This window comes from Chrysochloris asiatica, unplaced genomic scaffold, assembly GCF_000296735.1.
Source record: "Chrysochloris asiatica unplaced genomic scaffold, ChrAsi1.0 scaffold00169, whole genome shotgun sequence".
NCBI lineage: Eukaryota > Metazoa > Chordata > Mammalia > Afrosoricida > Chrysochloridae > Chrysochloris > Chrysochloris asiatica.
Window position 1 is genome coordinate 6,909,530 of NW_006408687.1, and position 24,503 is coordinate 6,934,032.

The 24,503-nt window shown below is 41.4% G+C and overlaps 1 protein-coding gene across 1 annotated transcript in view; it reads left to right on the forward strand.

Annotated features, from left to right (window-relative positions):
* SEPT11 (septin 11) overlaps positions 1–22,732 on the forward strand; it is a 129,593-nt gene extending 106,861 nt beyond the window's left edge. The window contains exons 5-10 of the mRNA XM_006871585.1: positions 1,456–1,617; positions 7,673–7,769; positions 9,452–9,620; positions 12,958–13,090; positions 18,545–18,732; positions 22,324–22,732. Coding sequence (XP_006871647.1) covers positions 1,456–1,617; positions 7,673–7,769; positions 9,452–9,620; positions 12,958–13,090; positions 18,545–18,732; positions 22,324–22,339 — 765 coding nt within the window. The 3' untranslated portion in view covers positions 22,340–22,732. The remainder of the gene's footprint in view (positions 1–1,455; positions 1,618–7,672; positions 7,770–9,451; positions 9,621–12,957; positions 13,091–18,544; positions 18,733–22,323) is intronic.
* Positions 22,733–24,503: the final 1,771 nt, after the last annotated feature.

The window sequence follows — 24,503 nt, forward strand, 5'->3', positions numbered from 1 at the left end:
CGACTGTGTATATGAATAATGTACGTTTTTTTGGTTCCTCGGGTCCTGATTCAAACGTTCTCCTTAGCCCATGAATTGTATCTTACTCTAGAGCGTGCTGCAGGAAGGCTGGGCATGAAGAGACTAGGAATGGGATAAGGAGTAGGTTGAAGAATAGGTTTTTCTATTAACATGTCATCTCATCTTGTTTATCAGGGATTTGTGCTTTGGCCCAAGGATTGAAAAGAGAAGGATTGGAATGTATATGTGAACTGACACCCCTACTCCACCACCACCACCACCACCACCACACACACCAGAAAAAAACCAAAAAACTGAAAAAACACAACCCACACAAAAACCTTGTTTCCTTTACTTGTTCCCTGGCTCTTGTCTGCTTTCCCACCCGAGTTCCATTTATTTTTCACCTGAGCTTAATGGGGAGAGCATGTTCCCAGGTATCAGATGTTAGTGGTTTCTAATGAAAGCTTTTTTCCCACTCAGGGACTGGAAGAGAATTGATCTTCAAAAATGAGCTTTAAAGAATGTGTCCAGGAGACAGGCTTTGGGGCGTTGGGAAAAGAATGTCACATATTGGACTCTGGATCTTGCACTGTGCTATGTCCCTGGCATTCATCCATGACTTTCGCACTTTTTTGTCAAAATTGGGTTCTCCCTTGTTCTTTGTAACCTGTGCTCTGAAAATGAGTCCTGATTTTGGCACTAAACTGCATTCTAGCCCAGAGGAGTAATGTGATATAAACTGATTTTCAAGAGAGTTAGTGTACTTTTGAGAAAACGTTTAAAGTAGGGGAAACAATTGTTTTTTTGTTTGTTTATGCTATTATTAATGCTTAGGTTTTCCTCTCCCAGTAGTTTTTAGGTCCTCAAAAGAAAGAAAGTGTTTTATCCTGCATAGAGTGCTGGCTCTTCCACTGCTGTAACTAAACAAAAACTTTGTCATAATACTGCTTAGGAGCTGCAGAAACCAAGGAGCTAGGAGAGGTCTAAAGGGAGTGGCTGGTTCTTCACAGAATAAGTTTCTTTGTTACTGCTATTTGTCACAGAATAATAACACTTCCTTTTTTGCTCTCTAAAGAAGAATGAGGTAACACAGGAGGGGAAATTACAAGTATGCTCTCAGTATGGGCTGGGAGGAAGTAAGCGTTGGGAGATGAAACTAAAAGATTATTCCATGTCTCCGTAATCTTGCATCTTGGTAGAAAGTGTGGTTTTTAGTATCACCTCTGTTTTTCATAGTGAGACTTGACAGTTTTATTTGTTTGTTTACTGTATTTTGGTCATCTGCCACTCCCCCTACCCCCACCCCATGGTTGTTTTTGGCCAAACTTTTTATTTACCTTTCTGTAGTTGTTTAACACACACTTAAAAGGTCTTAATGGGGTGGAGGGTTAACGGGAGGCTCTTTTTTTCTTCATGTTGCAATTGTGAACAATGGACGCATTTGTTTTACAGGTGAACATCATTCCAATAATTGCAAAAGCTGACACCATTGCCAAGAACGAATTACACAAATTCAAGAGTAAGATCATGAGTGAACTAGTCAGCAATGGTGTCCAGATATATCAGTTCCCCACGGATGAAGAAACAGTGGCAGAGATTAATGCAACAATGAGTGTAAGTCCTCCGGTCAGAAGGGAACAACAGGGACTTTCCTGAAAGCTTTTCTCTTAGAAGTCACATCGGAGAGTGGATAGGACATTACGCAGATAGGAATCTAATGACATTTGCTTGTATTCCAGCTCTGCCACTGACTGCGGTCATTTAGCCACCCGTGTCTGCAGCTTCCACAGCTGTGAAATAGGATGTATAAACAAAATGATCTCAGGTTTCCTTTCAGCCCTAACACGATTTTAAGACAAATCTTGCCAAGGAAAGCATGCCAGGCCAGCATCATCCTGTTTGCTTCTGTCTAGAAATACAGTTCTCTTGCTTCGCTTTTACTTCCTCGACTGGTTTCTGCCTTTCTTTCTATTTTCCCTACATTTACTGAATGATTAGGCCAACTGGTAGTAGAGAGTACAATTTCCACATTACAGAAATCTGGACAGGAGACAAATGATTAAAACTATACCAGTTCCTTGAAGTATGTATGCCTGTGATTATAATCTCTCCTGCTGAAGTTTCTGTCTTGAGTCTTTTCCCACTGGTTCTTTTTGTATCTCCCACAGTTCAACGGTGGTCTGCAATGACTATATATCGTTTGTTTGTTTGTTTGTTTGGGAATGTGTAGCTTATATAAAAGCAACATTCTCTGCACATTGTAGATGCCCAGTGATGGTTTTTAAGATTCTTAGAACTGTAGTTTAGCTTCAGTGAAATGTCATTAGACTCTATTGAGTAGCTTACCCCACACCCCACTGCCATCAAGCCAGTTCCGACTCGTAGTGAGTGACTCTTACAGAGTTAAAGCTTTATGTGAACAGAATTCCTGAAATGCATGCTAACTAGTGATTGAGAAATGGGCTGGTGACAAAGGAAGCCAGTGGTGAGTTTAAGGCCTGTGATGGTTTGAAGTATGTTCTACATTCCTTATAAGATGTGACCGTGAAAAGTTGTGTTGAATCCAATGATTATTAAATGTACTAATGTCACTTTTAAAAATATCAGTTTTGTGGGAGTCTAATTGATATAATATATAATTCACCTGTTTAAAGTATACAATTCAACGATTTTCGCATTATCGCTAAGTTGCATACAGTCATTACCACAATTAATTATAGAAATTTTTATCACCCCCAAAAACCCCTAAACTGGGAGAAAGATGAGACTTTCTGATGCCATAAAGATTTACAGCCTTGGAAACCCTTACAGGGTCTCTATGAGTCGGACCCAACTGGGTGGCTCCCAACCACCTATTTTCAATCTTTGGCGATTTGTCTATTCCAGACATTTTACATAAATGGAATGATACCAAGACTCAATTTAGAGAGTTAAAGGACTTGCCCAAAGCCATATGAGTACCTGGTCTCCAGGCCTATGTTATTTGCTATTGTAATTTTGAGGATCAAGAGTTAACCCACGAAACTGTTTCTTACTTAAATTCAGTATGTGAACTTGTAATTTAAGGCTGTTTATCTCTTCAGGAATAATTTCTACCTTAAAATATCCCCAGTAGGGCTACGACGTTGAAAACAGCCCACTTTTTCCTCTTCTCTGGGATCATTACTACATGAATTTAAAATTTAGGTTCTTATTAACGCTGAGAAAGTTTGGCTCCACTGTCTTCTAGTCTGGTCACACTTTGAATTGTGTTATCCACTCTGGCTGTCACACTCCTCTGGCCGGGATAGTAGAGTGTCTGGAGTCCTTGGCACACAAGGGATAGCTGAAAGAAACCAGATAGAAGGCACTAGAAGACTGTGAAGAGGAGAGTGAACAGACTTACTCAAAAGACAGGACCAAGACTAATGGGCAAAAGAGTAGGAGGGATTTGGGTCTAGTATGAGGGGTTTGTTTAACTTAATATACAGTGGCTATTTAACTTAATATCCATATACAATGAAGCCATTGTAATGAAAGAAGCTGGTTGTAGAAGTAGTAAGCACACAGACATGAGTGGTTGCTGGATCACAGATTCTGTTTCAACTCACTTAGTAGAGAGACTGTAGAAGGAGTTAGTACAGAGGGTTAAACTGTATAATGTGTGAGATCTTTTCCACCTCTTAAATTCTCTGGTTAGGGGTATTGTGGAATTTCAGAAATAGTGGTTGAATAGAGACTAGTGGAACCCCGAGTGTATGATCCTTGATTACCTTTTTTAGGTCTGAACTGAACTCACTTATGTGGCTCCATTTTCAGCCAAGCAATAGATTTGTCTGTAGGGGAAATAACAGCACTAATCAGGTATGCGCACCATAGAATGGTCATCCATTTGAGTTTAAAAAGGCAGCATTTACCCAAGAACAAAGTTCAGAAGGGCTAGGAAAGGAGGAGGAATGGAAACAAGAAATCCAGCGAGGAAGTGGGAGAAGTGATGTTACATAAGCGGGGATTGACTGCAGTCAGGGAGATGAAACAAACTGTATAGGATTTGTTGAATGTAAAACTGTTGATATGCTCTGTAAACCTTCACCCAATTCACAATAAAATGTTTGAAAAAATAATAAAGGTAGAGTTGTTGTTGTTGTTATGTGCCATGGAGTCGGTTCCAACTCATAGTGACCCTATACAGGGTTTCCAACACTGTAAATCTTTATGGGAGCAGAAAGCATCATCTTTCTCCCGTGGAACAGCTGGTAGTTTCGAACCACTGTCCCTGAGGTTCGCAGCCCAATTCGTAACCACTACGCTACCAGAGCTTCCTTTAAGGTAAAGTTGTAGCTAGCATTTGTGGAGCATATGTTCCAGACACCGTTCAAGGGTGTTACATGTAACCCTCACAACAATCTCAGGTATTATTACTCCTACCTTTCTTATGAGGAACTGCAGTATAATGCCTAAGATTACACAGCTGTCAGTAGAGTGGAGACAGGATTTGATCCCAGCCAGTTCAGCTCTAAGAGCCACACTCAACCTTTACACTAAGCACCACCCAAGCAGAGCAGTGTACTTGTTTCATAACATAGTCAAAAGCTCAGGCAGAGCTGTCGCTTGTGTTTTCTACACCAGACTGCAATCTGGGGTGTTACTGTAGAGCCCAGGAAGCACCATGAATAAGTACCGTCTACTGTTCTCTTTCAGAAGTTCAAGCTCACCAGCTGCTCCTCGGAAACCCTATTCAGGGTCACTGTGGGTCTGAATCGACTCAACGACACTTAACAACAACAACAACAACAACTTTATCTCTTTAAGGAGCTCTGGTAGCATAGTGGTTATGAATCGGGCTGCTAACCTCAAGGTCAGCAGTTCAAAACCACCAGCAGTTCCGCGAGAGAAAGATAAGGCTTTCAGCTCCTATAAAGATTTGCAGCCTCAGAAACCCTGTGCAGGGTTACTATGAGTCAGAACCGACTCCACGGTACTTAACAAAACCAAACTTTTCTCTTTATACCCCTTCCCACCTTTAAATTTTTTTTTTTCCCCTTTAATGACTTGTTAGGAGCTCTGGTAGCGTAGTGGTTACGAATTGGGCTGCGAACCTTAAGGTCAGCGGTTCGAAACTACCAGCTACTCTGCGGGAGAAAGATGAGGCTTTCTACTCCCGTAAAGATTTACACCCTTGGAAACCCTGTACAGGGTCACTATGGGTCGGAACTGACTCGACGGCACTTAACAACAACAATGACTTGTTAAGTGCCATTTGCCAGTTCCAACCCATTGAGACCCTGTGTAGGATTTCCAAGGAGTGGCTGGTGAGCTTGAACCACCATCCTTGCGGTTCAATCTGACTTTGCACAGTCCACCACATTAACCCACTAGAGACACGAAACTCCATTTGTGTTAAACCTTTTCGGGCGGAACTATTTGTGAGCCTCTGCTCTCTTATTCCTTTTACCAGTTTCGTAGAACTGAAGATCTTGTAATTCCCAACTTAATCTTGCTCTTTACCAATTTTCTTTTACGCTCTTTGTTGCTGTTGTCAATTATCAAGTCCATACTGACTCATTAGTGACCCTGTATAGGGTTTCAGAAGGAGCTCTGATAGCATAGTGGTTACGAGTCGGGTTGCCAACCGCAAGGTCAGCAGTTCAGCGGGAGAAAGATGAGGCTTTCTGCTCCTGTAAAGATTTGCAGCCTCGGAAACCCTGTGCAGGGTCACAATGAGTCAGAACCGACTCCATGGTACTTAACAACAACAACAACAACATAGGGTTTCTGAGGAGCAGTTGGTGGGTTTGAACTGCCAACCTTGTGGTTCGCAGTCCAGTGCTGATCCTACAGCACCACACCAGATAATTCCTGCTGATGAAATCCCACATGATGTATGGAAATTTGAGGAAAACGGATGCCATTCAGTTTCTTTTGCTATGGCGGTTGAGTGTAGAATAAAGTTCCCTTGGTCATTACACAGATATGCTGGCTGGAGCATCCTATTTCCCTTCAGCTTCAGAGGAAACAGTTCAGTTTTAAACTTGGAGTCTGAGAAAGAGTGCATTTTCTTTTCTTCTACAGAATGCGAGATTAACTAGAAATTTAAAATACTTTGAGTAGCAGACAAATTGCTACATGACTAACCTGGGTTGAGAATTATGCCACGTTCCCTGTGGAAGAGATTAAAACATTTCCTTTTTCCTAAACTCAAATGTAGTAGAGAAATACCAACCAAGGGATCTCACGTAAAAATTCTCCAAGTAGCCATTGCAAATCTTTTTATTCTTATAATAGAAGAAAAGATGGAATTCTTATGTTCCCGCCTAGAATGTAACCATAGTTACCAAAGAAATCAATGTGGGAGAGTCAGTTGTCTTGAGTAGCATATCTGCTTGACATCAATCTGGGCACAAGGCTGGCGCCAGTATTCTAGGCCGAAGTATTTCTGACTAGATTTTGTACAGCGACCAGCTGTCCAAAGTAGCACTGTTCAATAGGAGTAGAAGACAAGTTTCCTAGTAGTCCCATTACAATTTATAAAAAGAAAACATGATATTAATTTAATAATTTATTTCATTGACTCTCTAAAAATACCATCGTTTTAGCAGGTAAATAAAAAATTCTAATGTGTAATTTTACATCCTTTGTTTCGTATTAAGTCTTTGAAATCCGGCATCTATTTTGTTGTTGTTAAGTATCATCAAGTCAGTTCTGACTCATCGTGATCCTGTATAGTGTTTCCGAGGAGCAGCTGGTGGCTTTGAACCACTGACCCTGTGATTAGCAGCCAAACACCTAACCCATACCATTTAATATTATCAATAGCTGCTAGCTGAAATGTTAGTATTTTGAACCTACCATTTGCTCCAAGGGAGAAAGATGTGACAATCTGCTTCCATAAAGATTGTTGTTGTTAAGTGCCATTGAGTTTGTTCCATCTCTTAGTGACCCACCCTGTATGGGGTTTCCGGGGAGTGGTTGGTGGGTTTGAACTGCTGACCTGGCGGTTAGCAGCCCAGTGCTGATCCTACAGCACCACACCAAGACCCTGTGTTTATTTTACACTTAATGTATGTCTCTATCAGGCTGCTAAATTTTTATTGGAAATACTTGATCCTTATTTACATTTGTATGTAGCAGGATTTATAGTTGAAAAAGCAGATTCTCACATACCCAAGCTGTTATAAATATACTTAAAAATTTCCCGTCGGAATTGAAATAATAATTTTCCTTTATTGTTTACATCCAAATTGGTAAAATAGAGTCTTCCTTGTTAGAAGATTTTAGTTCTCTTTGAAGCAAAGGGAAATACTGTCTTACTTAAACCTTAACGTTGCATTTAAGAGAAAAAGATTTTACAGTGCTTCTATTTCTAAATTTACACATAAGCTAACTAAAATTAGGTAAAATAGAAAATTCACCAATCACACTCATTCCCTTTCAAGTATTGGATAGCACTGTGCTAAAGCTTACCATATATTTGTAGAGCCTTATATAGTTGGTTATGCTTTGAATCTAGCTCATAACAAATATTCAGTTTGAACCCCACTAAATGCAGAACCTCTTGCTTCTTCTACCCTCTTCCATTGCCATGAAATAGAGGCCTACTGAAGGAGAGGAGACTGTGAATTCTGCTGGAGAAATGTCTTTGATGGAGCTCTAGAAGATAATTCCTCTCTGTGTTTCTATTGGTTGGCAGGTCCATCTCCCATTTGCAGTGGTTGGCAGCACTGAAGAGGTCAAGATCGGCAACAAGATGGCAAAGGCCAGGCAGTACCCTTGGGGTGTAGTGCAGGGTATGTGCACAACATGGGGAAGGAACTCTTCAAATTAACCTTGTGGTGAATGTCCGTGGTTCTTCCCTCCCCATCTTGTTTGGGAAGGTCCCCAGCAGTGGGCAGGCAGAGGGAGTTGGGGGCAGGTTCCTCCTGACAATAGTGTTCTATGGCAGTGAGGAGGGAAGAAACGGTGAGCGCGTATGTAGCGAACGGAGAGCAGTGGCTGCAAAGGCCTAGTGCCAATGAGGCAGCCCTTCAAGAATGTTGTGTTGTGTGGGAAATCAGCATGCGATCCAGAAGCTCTTCCAAACTATGAGAAAGTTGCAAACAATTTCTTGGCAAACAAGAAAGTACTTGTTTCTCCATCATCTCTGGAAACATCTTCCAATGAAATGTTATCTCAGTAACTGCTTAAATACTATGAGAATGTCTGTCCTATCCTTGGCTTAGTGTGATATAACCACAGTGTCTAACCTAAAGACCATCACTTAGAAGGGCAAGGATGCTCTGACCTACCCCTACCCTTTTATGCTTTACTGGAGGATGTCTATGCTATAGGTTATGTAGGATAACCATAAAAAGTGCCCGGTTGGTTTATCGACCCCTGGTGTGGCACTGTGGGTTAATGTGCTGGACTGCAAAGTCAGTTTGAACCACAAGGTTGGAAGTTCAAGCTTAGCAGTTGCTCCTCGGAAACCTTATACAGGGTCGCTAGGGGTCAAAACTGACTCGACGGCACTTAACAACAACAAGAAATTGGTTTAAGATGTGTCACCCTACCTTTTTTTATTCTGAGTAAATCTGTGAGAAGATGTGGTTGGTGCTAAGTGTCATCCTGTCAGTTCTGACTTGTAGTGACCCTGATAGGTGATAGGTCTTCCACAGAGTGCCTAGAAGGTTCGAGCCACCAACCTTGCAGTTGCCAGTCCAGTGCTTATCCTACAGTGCCACATCAAGACTCCATGAGAAGGTATTATTGTTGTTAAGTGCTGTCAAGTAGGTTTCTGACGCATAGCAACCCTGTATTGGGTTTCTGAGGAGTGGCTGGTGAGCTTGAACCACCCACCTTGCGGTGCAAACCGATTTTGCAATCCAGAGCAATAACCCGCAGTGTCACACCAAGACTCCATGAGAAGACACAGCACCTTTAAAATCCTTAGGGAAATTTGCATAATTTTTCTGAACAATTTCTCTACAATAAGGAAACTCTTATCCTCACATTGTTCTTGATAAAATTGAATGAGGTAGTAATATGCAAATCTACCTTGTACAATCCCGGATAGCTTGGAATACTGAACTAGGCTTAGCATTGGAGCCAGACACCACTGTATTTGAATCTAGACTCGGCTCTAATTGGTAAATGTGCTTGTTTACCAAAACCAGGCTGCCTCACCTATAAAGTAAGAGTAACAATACTACCCTCCAGGATTATTATAAAGAGTAAAGACACTATTTCTAAGTTCTTCCCATAGTGCCTTGCACTGACTTGGTCCTCCTAGTCACTTGTCATCATCAGTCTTATGGTCAATGTTGTCTTCATTCAAAATCTAGGATGATTCCAGGCAAGGGTCTTCAGGTGGCTTTGAGACCTCACCAAATTTAGGAGTGATGGTAAATAGCATCTTGGAAGTATCACTTCAGATTTGTGTTGTATCATTGCTGATAGCTGCCTCACCCCTTTTTCTTTTAATCGCTTGCAGTCGAGAATGAAAACCATTGTGATTTTGTGAAGCTTCGAGAGATGCTGATCCGTGTGAACATGGAAGACTTGCGAGAACAGACTCACACTCGCCACTATGAGCTGTATCGACGCTGTAAGCTCGAGGAGATGGGATTCAAGGACACTGATCCTGACAGCAAGCCCTTCAGGTATGAGGAGAACTAGCAATCAGGTGTTTCCCAGTCCGTGTGGGAGTGGCATTGTGGAGCATCACAGAAATGCCCTGTTGGATTGTCAGTGATGAAGAGACTCGAGGAACAAGGAGATTAATAGCAGTCATTGCTAGACATTGCAATAGCCACTTTATTTTCCTTTTCCTAACTAACTGATGTAAGGAGCTCTGGTAGCGTAGTGGTTACGAATCGGGCTGCGAACCTTAAGGTCAGCGGTTCGAAACTACCAGCCGCTCCGCGGGAGAAAGATGAGGCTTTCTACTCCCGTAAAGATTTACACCCTTGGAAACCCTGTACAGGGTCGCTATGGGTCGGAACCGACTCGACGGCGCTTAACAACAACAACAACTAACTGATGTAGTTGTTGTTATGTGCCATGGAGTCGGTTCCAACCCCTAGCGACCCTGTACAGGGTTTCCGAGGCTGTAAATCTTTACGGGAGTAGAAAGCTTCATCTCTCTCCAACAGAGCGGCTTGTAGTTCAGAACTGCTGACCTTAAGGTTCGCAGCCCGATTCGTAACCACTATGCTACCAGAGCTTCTTTTTAGAGATGAGGAAACTAAGGCACTGAGAGTGTAAATGACTTGAATTTTATTAGTAAGAGGTGCAGAGCCTGATCAATGCATTTGAAATGGTTCACTTACTAATCTCAGTTTTACTCATTCTTACCCGCAGGTGTAGCTTCTTAAGGTTCTTACTGTTTGATGCTCTTCTTAATAGTTTTTACTAACTCAGCATAATTCTAACACCAGTGGAGGGGTGGGGAAAGGATAATTTGTTATGACTCTTGTATGTTTCCCCCCACATAATTGATGGGTGAAGATGAAGAGGCAAAGTGGAGAATATGGAAATGAATGTGGAATTTGTTGTTGGTGTTTGTTAAGTGCCGTGGAGTTGGTTCTGACACATAGTGACCCTGTATAGAGTTTCCTAGGAGGGACTGGTGGGTTTGAACCACTGACCTTAAGGGTCAAAGCGACCTTGCCATCTGGTGCTTATCCTACAGGGCCACACCAGGACTCTACATGTGGAATTGTTGTTGTTATTGTTATTAAGTGCCATCAAGTGGTTCCGACCCATAGAGACCTTATATAGGGTTTCCAGGGAGCGACTGGTGAGTTTGAATGGCCAGCTTTGCAGTTCAAACCAACCTTGTGGTCCAGTACTGATCCTACGTACAGCACTACACCAGGACCCCACCTATGGATCTCTGGGTTGCCCACATGGCCAGCCTTGGTAAATGGAGGAAAAGCCCTGGAGAATAATGGAAGTTGACACTGTCTGGCCAGGATCGCCACCTCCTGGTGTAAGAGAGGATCACACTTTGTCTAACTTGAGCCCAAGCATTTTCCTACTGGAAATTTGAATTCAAAAATGTTTCTGAATTCAGGACCTCTACTCACTGGGGCCACAGTTCTTTGGGGAAGACTTGTTTTCTTTCTCTTTTTTGATAGCTAGTCCTATAATTCATACTGTGATGCCTTGGAGCCAGCTGACTGTAGAACAGTACAGCTGTGCATAGTGTAGGCTGACCCATCCGTCCCCTTGAGTCTTTGCTGTCCTGGCGGCAGAAGGGGCCTATTTCCTTGGAATTACCTTAGAGATGGTTTAGTAATGTCTGGGTTGGTGTCCTACAATGGGGATCCCATGGACTGGCACAAGCATCTGTGTATTTGAGGAGAACAAATACATTTGTGTATTTGGTGAGAGCAAAGCATGCCTTGTTAAATGCTGTCAAGGGTGCTTGCAAAACCGAAATCTTCAACCATATGAATTGTTATTTTCTGAAGTAAAATCCAGGATTATTTTATATACACACAAGCTTAGGTAACTGAACCTTGTAATACGTTCAGTCCTGGTGTGGTGCTGTGGGTTAATACACTGGACTGCAAAATTGGTTTGAACCACAAGGGCAGCGGTTTAAGCTCACCAGCTACCCGTTGGAGACCCTATACAGGGTCACTATGGGTCAGAACCAACTCGATGGCACTTAACAACAAAAATACAGTCACCAGAAAATGTTGTTGTCAGGTGCTGTCAAATTGGTTCTGACTCATGTACAACAGAATGAACCACTGTAAGATCCTGAACCGTGCTGACAGCCACTGTGTCAGTCACTTTGTTGAGGGTCTTCCTCATTTTCACTGACCCTCTATTACAGAGCATGATATTAACACTGTCACATGACCATGAGTCAGTGCCATTGAGTTGGTTCCAATTCATAGCAACCCTGTATAGGGTTTCCGAGGCTCTGGTAGCATAGTGGCTGCTAACCTCAATGTTAGCAGTTTGAAACTACTAGCCATTCTGTGGGAGAAAGATGAGGCTTTCTGCTCCTGTAGAGATTTATTGCCTCAGGAACCTTATACAGGGGTCGCTATGAGTTGGAACTGACTGCACGGCACACTACCACCACCACCACCAAATCCTTATGGAAGCAGAAAGCCTCATCAAAGAGGAAAAGAGTAACATTTATTAAGCACCGATTATATGGTGTGGCATTGTAGGATTAGCACTGGACTGCTAATTGCAGGGTTGATGGTTCAAACCAACCAGCTGCTCCTTGGAAACCATATACAGTGTCGCTATGAGTCAGAACTGGCTTGATGGCATTTAACAACAACACAATATATTTCAAATGCTTTACTCACTTTCCCTCAATTTAGTTTTGATAACAATATCCTTAGAAAGTACATGGTATTGTATCTATGTATTAAGTAAGTTAGGGGGAATTTGCCGTCTCCAAGATCAGCTAGTAGGTTGGTATGGCTAGAATTCAACTTGAGCCATCTGACTTCAGTGCCTCGTCATCTTTTCCCCTATACCAGGTCATCTCCATCTTCTACATTGTGAGATCCTGTCACCACCATCTACTTTGTGCTCTGATCTGAAGGATAGTACTTGGCCAGTCTAGGTTTTCTCTACAGGAATACATGTAAGATAAAACTCAGCTAGTATGAAACATGGAGTCCTGGTGTAGCACTGTAGGGTAAGCACTGGACTGCTAACTACAGGGTTGGTGGTTCAAACACGCTAGCTGCTCCTCGGAACCGAGTTGTCAACAGTACTTGAACAACAACAGTAGAAACATATATTTTGCTATTGACTTAACTCCGCTTTTGATCTACTTGTCTTTGCTATATTGCTGCCTAACTAAAAGGAAAATGATGTCACTGTGTGTGTGTGTGTGTGATTTCCTATGGTAAGCAGCAGCCTCGTCTCTGGAAATTAGATGGAGTCGGAATTGTGTGAACTGACACTTCTTAATATGCAATTTCATGACATACTGCTTGTTTTTGTGATTTCAAATAGTCTACAGGAGACCTACGAAGCAAAAAGGAACGAATTCCTGGGAGAGCTTCAGAAGAAAGAAGAAGAAATGAGACAAATGTTTGTTATGAGAGTGAAGGAAAAAGAAGCTGAACTTAAAGAGGCAGAGAAAGAGGTGAGCTTTCTTTCCTCCTGTAAGAACAAGAAACAGAAGGGAGGTTTTGAATTATTACCTCACGTTTTATGATACTGTATGCTTTCAGCACTTTGACATCTACATATATCCAATCACGAGTAGCCTATCAACCCAGGGAGAAAAGTGGATCAGATGTTTTTATTCCTATCTTACAGATGAAGAAAATGAGAATCATAAATGTTAGGCAGTTTAGTAATATACCTCGTATGCAAAGCCTCAACTAAATCTGAATTAGTGCATCAGTCAACTTATTGTTAAGTGCCGTTGAGACCATTCTGAAGAGCAGCTGGTGGGCTTGAACCACAGGCCTGTGTGATTCAAACCAACCCTGCCAGTGCCACACCAGGATGCCAGCCCACTAAATCAGCTAAACAGTGGAAGGACCCTTAGGCATTATCTAGTGAACACTGGATAACATGCACTCATATAATTGTATTGTGTGTGTGTGATATGTCTGCTTTTCCTGGTAGATCATTAGTATCCCAAATGCATGTCCCATAGTTTAATATGTAGCAAAATGAAATTATCTAAATTTTCTCATTTCATTTGCCTATATAATGCCTGGAGTACTGGTGTGGTGCTGTAGTTTAAGTGCTGAATTGCAAGGTCAGCAGTTCAAACTCACCAGCCTCTCCTTGGAAACCCTATCCAGGTTTGCTGTGAGTCAGAACCAACTTGATGGCACTTAACAACAACATATAATGCTTACTGGAACTTAGGGGATATTTATCTAAGCACTCAAGGTGGTTTTGCAGCAGAGAAAGGAAGTTAAGCCATTTATTTGCTGCTGGTTTTTAGAACCAAGTGTACACTGAGTAAATAAATACCCGTAAGTGTCTCATAAGATCTGTAAGGATGGCACTGAGACCACATTGAGCTCCTCTGACTTCACAAAGGGGAAGGAGAATCAAATTCAACACCAGCCCAAGGCCATTTCCTATGAGGCTTGCCTCCACCCTCTCAGCTCCTTTACCAGTTCTAATAACCAACGGTCCCTTCCACAACTCTCTCTTATTTTTTTCTGGGTTCTATCAACCATTGCAGTGGCCATACAGAACTCACAGACAATACTCATAATTATGGGGTTTATTAGGGAAGTTAATAGATTACAGTTTAGCATCACAAATGCTCAGGAACACAGTTCTGTCAGGAGGGCCCCTTCTCAGCTATGCCCAAGCTTTGTCTCTCCCTGGTCCTTGGCCTCTCAGCCACGCTGAACCATGGCCTCTGCTGTGCTCAGGCAATGTTACAAAGAGATTTTTAGCACTGCTAATAAATCCCCAGAAAGGCACTCCACTCAGCTGTTAACCTCAGCCTGAAAGCACTGAATTCTAGCTTTGAGGGTCAGTAAATCTAGCGCCTCTGATTAGGTGCCCTGAAGCAGCCCACTCTGCAAGCAAGTCTCTTGCCCCAAGTCATTCAGCTTTCTTGCTCCCTGGGTTTAGAAGCCCCTCTACTCTGCCTCACGCTCTTGCTCCTGCTGCCTCGGCTGCTGCCCTTATCTGTTGGTAATTTCTATGACATATATAAAAATTTGAAACATCATTAAAACAAAAAAAATGATGTGCAAGTATACATATATATTTTAGGTAGATAATCTGGTGTGATGCCGTGGGTTAATGCGCTGGACTGCAAAGTTGGTTTGAACTGCAAGCTCACCAGCCACTTCTTGGAAACTGTACAGGTTGCTTTGGGTCAGCTGACTCATGGCACTTAACAACAACAATGTGTGTATTGTTATATATATGTGAGTATATTTGTATGTATATAAAGGTGTAATGATATGTATATGCAATGTTGTTACTGTATTTATAGTACATACGTACATGTACATAGGGGATTTATATATATATTTTTTGTTTTGTTTTGTTTTTGTTGTTATGGGCTGTGGAGATGTTTCTGACTCATAGCAACCCTGTACAGGGTTTCCGAGGCTGTAAATCTTTACGGGAGACAGCCTTATCTTTCTCCTGAAGAACAGCTGTTAAGTTCGAACTGCTGACCCTGAGGTTAGCAGCCTGATTCATTATCATTATGCTACCAGAGCTCCATATATGTATACATATATACAGATACTTCTTGGATAATAATGAACTACCTCAAAGAATTGGAGTTTTGGGTTTGAAGAATTAGGATCATAGTGTTATGGAAAATCTTGGTCAGCTGGAGTATTATAGTTCATAAAGTTATATTGTATGTCCTACTTTCATGAATAGTGTCTTGCAAGCAACCACTAAGCTTTGTGAATAACAGCTTGCGAGCAAACACTAAGATGCGATTACTGGTTTCTACTTGTTCTGAATAAAAGCGAACAAAGAAAAAAACCAAAGACTCAGAGAACAAGCCAGCGTACAGTGCAAGTAGTCTGCACAAATCACAGCCGCATCTACCATGAGACTAGAAGAACTAAATGGTTCCTGGCAACACGGCCAACCACTTTAATCAGGGCCACAATAGATGGGCTTGAATAGAATGGGAGAAAACTGTGGAACTGGACCTCAGGTTACTAAAAAACAGCAAAAAAGCAGACTTAACGGACTGATGAAAACTGGAGGACTCCCCAGGGTTGTTGCTCTGAGATACTCTTTAAACCCTGAACCAAAACTAACCTCTGGGGTCACCTTGTATAACAGATTGACACACAAAATAATGAATATCCCCTGTAAGTACTGTGAACCTTTAAAAAAAAATCACCTGTATGAGACCAAGTGGTCAACAATTACTTTAAAACAAGTATGAGACTATAAGAAGGCAGGGAAACTGGATGAATGGAAACATAACAGCCAGAGAAGAACTAATGAGACCATGTACGCATTGTGAAGAATGTAACCAGTGTCACTGAATAATAATAAAGTGCTGAATGGAAACCTGAACTGTTGCATGAGCCTCCACTGAAAACACAAGAAAATATTTAAGACGGTAACAAGAAACCTTTTGGATCACTACAGAACACTTCAGTACAGTACACAGTGGCTTCTACAATGGACTCAAGCTTACCAACAGTCATGAAGATGGAATAGGACCGGGTTGTACTTGGTGGGGGGAGTGACCATAGTACATATTGGAGCTGACTCGGTTGCAGCTACCAACGATATGGCTATGTGTATGTCTGAAACCCAGCCCAGCCCATTGCCACTGAGTCTCTTCTGACTCATGATGACCCCGTAGAGGGATTCTGAAGCTGTAAATCTTTACCAGAGAAGAAAGTCTCATCTTTCTCCCTTGGATCAGCTGGTGGGTTTGAACTGCTGACCTTGCCGCTAGCAGTCCAGTGCTTATCTAGTTCCACTAGGGCTCCTATATATGTATGGAGTCATTGTATATGTCTCTAAATAAATGTATATTAAACATTTCAAAACTGGACCCAAAGTAAAGAGCTACTATTAGCATGAATGTGATTTTTTGGGGGGTAGGACTAAGGATAATTTTGATTTCCTTTATTTATGCTTTTAACAATGAGCATAAACTTTCTTGTTAGAAAACATATACAAGGAATCTCTCAGATCCAAGGAGTGTAATCTCAGAGGAGTCTAGGGCTCCAAAGGCTATTCTTCAGCATCTGAGCCTCACTTCTTCAGGAAGTCACCAAACGTTCTTCACCCCTGCAATCCAAGACACCTTTATATACATACAAATATACTCACATATACATAAGTATACACACATTGTTGTTCTTAAGTGCTGTGAGTCAGTTCGACCCAAAGCAACCTGTGTAGGGTTTCCAAGAAGGGGCTGGTGAGTTGAACTGCCTACCTTGAGGTTCAAACCAACTTTGCAATCCAGCGCATTAACCCACAGCATCACACCAGATTATCTACCTAAATATATATGTATACGTGCACATCATTTTTTGGTTTTAACGATGTTTCAAAATTTTATATATGTCAGAGAAATTACCAACAGGTTCTTTTTGTCTTGTGTACATTTTTGTTGTTGTTGTTAAGTGCTGTCAAGTCGGTTCCGACTCATAGCGACCCTGTACAGGGTTTCCGAGGGTGTAAATCTTTACGGGAGTAGAAAGCCTCACTTTCTCCCACGTAGCGACTGGTAGTTTCGAACCGCTGACCTTAAGGTTCGCAGCCCGATTCGTAATCTATACATAAACAGATCCAAACAACAGTGGGGTTCTGGTGTGGCACTAGAGGATAGACATTGGACTACGAACCACAAGCTTAGCAGTGCTTCAAAATGTACCAGCCGCAACTCATAACTGACTCATCGGGTTTCTATGAGTCAGAACTGACGCGATAGCACTGAATAATAACAAGGAACGTTGTTGTTGTTAGGTGCCATCGAGTTGGTACCGACCCATAGCGACCTTATGCACAGCATAACGAAACTCTGCCCGATCCTGGGCTAACCTCACTACTGTTGCCACACTTAAGTCCATCGATACTGCCACTTGGCCACTCCATCTCGTTGGGGGTCTTCCTCTTTTTCTCTGACCCTCCACCTTATCAAACATGATATCCTTCTCCAGCGACTGCCCCTCCTGAGAATATGTCCGAAGTATGAGAGACGAAGTTTGCCCATCTTGGCCTCTAAGGAGCACGCTGGCTGCACTTCTTCCAAAACGGATCTATTGGTTATTTTGGCAGCCCAAGAAACTTTCAATATTCTCCTCTAACATCATGACTCAAATGTGTCAATTCTTCTATGGTCTTCCTTATTCACTGTCCAGCTTTCAAATGCATATGAGGTTATTGAAAATACCATGGCTTGGGTCAGGCACACCTTAGTCCTCAAGCTGACATCTTTGCTCTTCAACACTTTAAAAAGTTCCTGTGCAGCAGATTTGCCTAATGCAATACATTGTTTGATCTCTTGACTGCTGCTTCCGTGAGTGCTGATAGTTGATCCAAGAAGAATGAAGTCCTTGACAACTCCAGTCTTTTCTCCGTTGATAAGAATGTTGTTTATTGGTCCAGTGGTGAGGTTGCTTTCTTTACATTGAGATGTAATCCATACCCAAGGCTGTGCTCTTTGATCTTCATCAGTAACTGTTTTAAGTCCTCTTCACTTTCAGCAAGCAAGGTTGTATCATCTGCATATTGCAGGTTATTAATGAGTCTTCCTCCAATCCTGAAGCCATGTTTTTCTTCATAGAACCCAGCTTCTCGGGTTATTTGCTCAGCATACAGGTTGAGTAAGTATGGTGAAAGAATACAACCCTGTCATACACCTTTCTTAATTTTCGACCATTTAGTGTTCCCTTGTTGTGTTTGAACAACTGCCTCTAGATTCCTCATGAGCACAATTAAGTGTTCTGGAATACTCATACTTTGCAATATTGTTCATTGCTTTCATGATCCACACAATTGAAATCCTTTGCATAGTCCCTAAAGCACAGGTAAACATCTTTCTGATATTCTCTGCTTTCACCAGTAAAATTTTCATTCCCTTTCCTAAACCTGTTCTCTTTTTTCCCTCTAGCTTCATGAGAAATTTGATCTCCTGAAGCGGACACACCAAGAAGAGAAGAAGAAAGTGGAAGACAAAAAGAAAGAACTTGAGGAGGAGGTGAACAATTTCCAGAAGAAAAAAGCAGCAGCTCAGTTACTACAGTCCCAAGCCCAGCAATCTGGGGCCCAGCAAACCAAGAAAGACAAGGATAAGAAAAAGTAAGCAGGTGTCATCCCAGTGTATTGGGGCTCCTAACAATATATTCCTCCTGCATGTCTCTACTTTTCCTGTTTGCAGACTGGAAATCGGTATACTACCAGAAAGATAAAAGCAACTATTTTCTCTACAGTGCAGGGAAGATGATAAATATTTTAAAAATATTTTTAAAGGGTACACGAACATTAATTTATAAAACTTGACCAAAATGATCAAGCAGTCTGGACTGGAGTAACTTGTTCTGTCCGGTAGCACCTTCTGCACCAACACTAGGATTCTCTGAAAAGACAGCACTCTTTCTCTTCAGTTCCATCTGAAGACATTGCTCATGACTCTTTTGATAGAGACCATCCCACACTTGTGATTGTTAAAATGATTTTCCTAGTCTGTGTTGTAAGATTTCAGAAGTTAGTCATTTAAAATCTCATTTCCAAAATGAAATATTTGGAAGAGTTGCTAGTGACCACTACTTTTCCTCTCAGTTGAGCAAAATGATGGATTATTGCCAATGCCAACAAAATGGCTTTCCAGTTTAGACACCCCCATAAACCTCCAGTCGCACTTAAGCCCACACACAAACCATTTTAAAATATGGCCTTGATTTAATGTCCCAAAGGGTCTTATTCTACTTTTGAGTGTTAGTCTAATCACAGCTACCTGCACCCAACAGATTTGGGCCACCCGTGAAATTCCTCTGCGGTTTGTAGCTCGTGAGTCAAATCGTCTTGACTAAAGAGTACAGTTCTATGGTGCAACTATCGGTGTGAAAGTAAACCCAGTAGATCAGTAGGATACAGTTGGGGAAAACCCATGTACTAGCCTGACGAGAAATACAGGTATGCTGCCATACTTTGCTTAAAGTAGGTGCTTTTGGGGCAGCTATAAAGCAATTCAAACTTGTTCCAGGTCCTTGCTCTTCATCCTTAGATGCTAAGGTTCTAGAGAAACAGCTGGCAACTAAGTAAACAGCAAAAATCGTGGTACACAGCAGGCAGAGAATTATATTCTTAAAAAATAGAATCCAAAGGATTGGGTCTGTGCATAATAATAATAAAAACAATAGTTTTACTCACTTAGTCTTGGTTAACATGCAGTAAGAAGGCTGACCCGAAGGAATCGTATTAAGTTGCCTGTAATCAGAATTAAGATGCACAGCTCCAATGACATGCTGAGTTTTCACTCGTACTATACAAACTTTGACTTTCCAAGCTTTCAGACCAAAGGAAGGATGTTTGAGAGCAAGGAAACAGGAAGCTGCTGTGAGCAATAATGGAGGTAGTTGGTATAGGTGAGGTGTGATTGTACAAGGGGTACAGACACACGTGATCAAAGGAGTCCAAGTGCCCAACATTTCATTCTGCTGGATTAACTCCAAAAGATGATAATCTAGTTCAGCGAGAGTGCTTTGTAGCATGTTCACAGGGTGTTGGCTATAATCCAGAGATGATAGTGAAGACACAAAGTCCATTTCTAAAAACTGCCATTTAGCATTGCAGCATTGTTGATCCAAACTAACTCAAGACAAAAATGGGTGACTGTGCAGATGAATGTGTGTGTGTGTGTGCCTGTACATGTTGAGTGACATAGAGAAAAGCTGCTGGCTCACAGTTTAGGAAACCCAACGCCAACTTTTTCTTATCCTGAAGCACTAATGTGCATAAAGGTACATGTTTTAAATCTTAGAAGGTTTTAAAAGACCGACAAGGTTCAAAGAATATTTCATGTATACTGGATGTGCCTTTAAGCAATAAAATTCCAAGAGTTGTTCGGTATTGTGCCTCCTTTAGGGGAAAAAAACAATATGTCTTGTAACAAACCTTCCATATAGGGAAACATTTTAGGTGATTTTCTTCCCATCCTTTAGGCCTTACTGATATATAGGTAAAGGTTTACATGACATATGTGTGAATTCTATTTTAGCCTTATTTTTGTTTTCCCATTTATAATTAACGTAACGAAACAATTTGGCTTTGCACCTAACAATACATGTATTTTTTTTTTAACCTAACTTCTAGGTTCTTACTTTTTCCCATACTTTTCCATGTGTACAGTGAAAGCAACTGCCAGTTGGAGGCCTGAGGTATAAAAGTTAAATAAAAATCACACCTCTGAATGCAAGGGCCAGCTGGAGAGTCTTGATTTGAAAGGACCATAGAAAGACAGCAACCACAGGGTAACCAGAGCAGCTCGTGGCCGAGCTGGAGAAGATGTTGGAGTTACCAGCTATGCCATTTAGGGGGTGGTTTTGTTCTAGGTAGGAAGGAAGACAAAGAGCTGCTTACTTATTTACCTGCTATCCTTCCACCTCAGAGTTTAACTTAGGTTTTAAAAATATTTTTTAATTCAGTTTTGCTTTGATTTGTTCCCTATTCTAATGAAATGCTCCCTTTTTAACATGCTCCCTGACCTGTAGAGGCATGAAAACATATAGCATTCCCTAAGATTACAGACACAGTAGAACTAATTCTGGCACTGCCGCTAGCTGGACCCCCATCTCCTGCCATCTCTGCCCATCAACTCACTTTCCTTGTTTGCGACTAAACCACAGTGGTGGGACTACCCGAGGGTAAGTTGTTCAGCGGACAGTGTTCATCTTTTCTGAAAAATTTCCACACAATCGTCTCCCCTAACCCCCGCTCTCCTGGCATTTGCTGCCTATGATGCATCCATACCAAAGGAAGGTTTTAAAATACATCATTTTAAAACTGTGCCTGACATCTAATAAGCGCAGTTTGACACCACAGTCCACTCATCTTTTTTTTTTTTTAACAAATGATTTTATTCTTCTAAGGAAGAAAAATTGCATGTTTTGTACTTGCCTGAAATGAGAAGCAACCACACTGTTGACCTTGGGTTTGGCGTTGCTTCATGCAGGAATATGAGGGGGGAAGGCTCCTGGCATTGCTGTAGCTGTACCCAGATTATGATTGTCTTTTTTTTCCTTCCCAAGTAGATTCATAGCATGTTTTACATCCACTGTATTCCAACTTCCAAGTTAATTGTACAAAGACATTTACTATACGGTGACCTGTGAGAGCTGGAATTAGACTGGGCTGCCTTGCTTTTCCAGGTCTCCAGAGTTGTCCACGTTTGGCAAGGTGCAGTCATTCTACTGTTCTATTGCTCTGTGCGTGGGAAATATTTGAGTTGTCCTTCTCTGACAGGTTCCTACCTTGCTCAGATTCCAGCTCTTGCAGTTCTTGCTGCATATTTACTTATTCTCTGACTCCTTCAGTAGCTCAGAAGTGGAAGATGAAGTTCCTAATAATAATTAATAAGTGGGTTTGTTTTGTTTGAGGGAAAAAAAAAAATCCCACCATTAAAGAACATGCAGTGGTGTCAAGAAGTCACTCATGAAGTCTAGATTTACGTGCAAGCTAAAACTAACCAGAAGTCCTTTAATTCAGTATGAACATGTTGCTTTTGCTTGTCATGTAGAATAATGGCCTCGTCAAGTGTTCGGTTTTAATCTCTGTCAGTTCCATAACCATTGCATGGGCATTCACCATCACTGAATGCTGGTGCTGCCGCTCCTAAGTCCCCTTTCTTTTTCATTATTATTTCTAACTTTTGTTTTGTTTTTTAACTTGCAGTGCAAGCTTCACATAAAGCCTGGCAAGCCAAGGATGTTCCCGCATTCACCTGCTTTTGCAGTAATATTGTGTCTCTGCCATTTGTGTCCTTTGATTTTACTTTTTTTTTCTTCCATTTTTTTTTTTTTGTTTTTTTACCCTTCCCCAAATGCCAATAACGATTAATAACTCATTGGGCTGAATGTTGCTGGGTGGAGGAAAATGATAGAATGACAGCAAAAGCTATGTGCAAGCTGGACTGGAAAGTAAATCATTTGCCTCTTATGCCTGTTCAGAGTGGCAGCAATTAGCATGCCTGCCACTTGTATGTTGCTTTGGACCGAGGAAAGAAGGGTAAAATGCTACGTGTGCGTCTGACGTGAAAACAGCTCACGCCTCCGCGGCTGCAGTAAGATCCTGAATAGCCATGCCTATGACAACAACTTGCATTATCTTTGTTCATCTCCATGAATCCAAAATCTCTGAATGAACTCTGTCACTTCTCCACACCTGCCCCAAACCAAGGGAGATTTGTATGTAGGCAGAATGGTGGGCAGCCATGATATGACTTTTACACTTGCTGTGTATTGTTTTCACTTTAACCGGTAACATTATTAGGCCTAGACTTGTAGTCTCCTCTTATAGTTTTAACTGTATTTGAACCCCTTTCACAAATCCTAACCAAGTTGGAGAGGACTGTACTAAAAAAATTATGATTACTTTAACTAGTACAGCCTTTATAATGGGTTTTCCACCACCTACTTACTATTTAAGACCTGGGATCTTTGATCCACACTCCTGAATTTGGTCTCAGTGATTTGAAGGGGGAGCATCCTGAAGACTGATTTCAGGATATCTATACAAATTCTAATAAAATTTCCCCTGAACATGAGAAATTTTCCAGAAATACTTCACATGGGAACGTTGTTATAAGCTGCAGGTCACATTTGAGGGGACCTTGTCATTTAAGATAGAAACGGGAAAGAACACAACACAAATCCTTAAGTCAAGAAAGTAGAAATTCCGCTTCACATGTAGCTTCCTTTAACATTCGTATTTGACAGTAAAGGGAAGAAGCAATAGAACACTTGAGTTTTTCAAACCCAGTTTCCCTGAGGGAATTTTCTCACCATTCCCTTCTAGCCACAACTAGCCCCACTTGCTCGTGGTGACCAAGTCTAGTCTAGGAGAAACATCAGAGCCTCATCAGTGAAAATTAGGACTGACCCACGCACCGTGATGTATACTACTTGTGTAATTGGTATGGGAAAGGGCATCAAAGGGGGCTTCAAAAAGCTCATGGAAAATGGAATTGAAAGATAATGGAGTTTTCCCACCAACTTTTTGAATCCCCTTCATATTTCTTGAATCCCTTTTCTCTACCATTTCTCTCTGATGCCTGACTTTTCTCAGTTTTCTTTCTCAACTAACAAGGTCTGTCCTCCCGGCTTTCTAACTCCGCCATCTCCTATTTCTTCTGTGAAAGAGTAACACTTCTTATCATTAGCCTGATAATTCACCTCTGCCTTTCTGCCTTTTTCTTCTGGCCGGAACTAATCATGCATTAAGTAATTAAGATAGAATTCACCTGCTCTCCCTTTAAAAAAAAAAAATTTCTCTTTTTCTTCAACCATATTCTTATAAAATGACTTAGGCTTTCTTAAGCAAAGTAAGGAAACCAGTTTCATTGGCACCTAAACTAAAGTGGGATAGAAATTGCAAACCAGATGCAGTGGCAGTAGTGGTACAAAGACAGCTATGAGACCAAGTTTGGTTTGTTTATGATTCTAGTCTGAAGCTGGCTGTGGAATGGCTAAATGTTAGGTGGCATGCTAATCCTAACCATGGGCTGAATTTGCTCATATGCTATGCACCAGACCAAAGTTTGAATTCGTGTATTGTATGCTTGAGCCATCTACTGCTTGTGTGAGCATTTTTGTGCCTTGCAACAGAAGATATACTTTTATATTTTGTTTCTTGCATCACTAAAGCCTAGCCATGAAAGATATCCAGCTGACTTTTTGATTCCAAGATTATTGATTGATTAAAGGATTTTTTTTCCCCCCCATAAATGTTTTACAACAAAGTAAATCATTTGGTGAGTCAGGGAATAAAAAGCAAAAAGGAAGATATTGAAGCTTTTTCTTTTTTGAATGTATTGCTTCTAAACTTTTTTTCTACCACTCCTCCCTGGCCCTGTT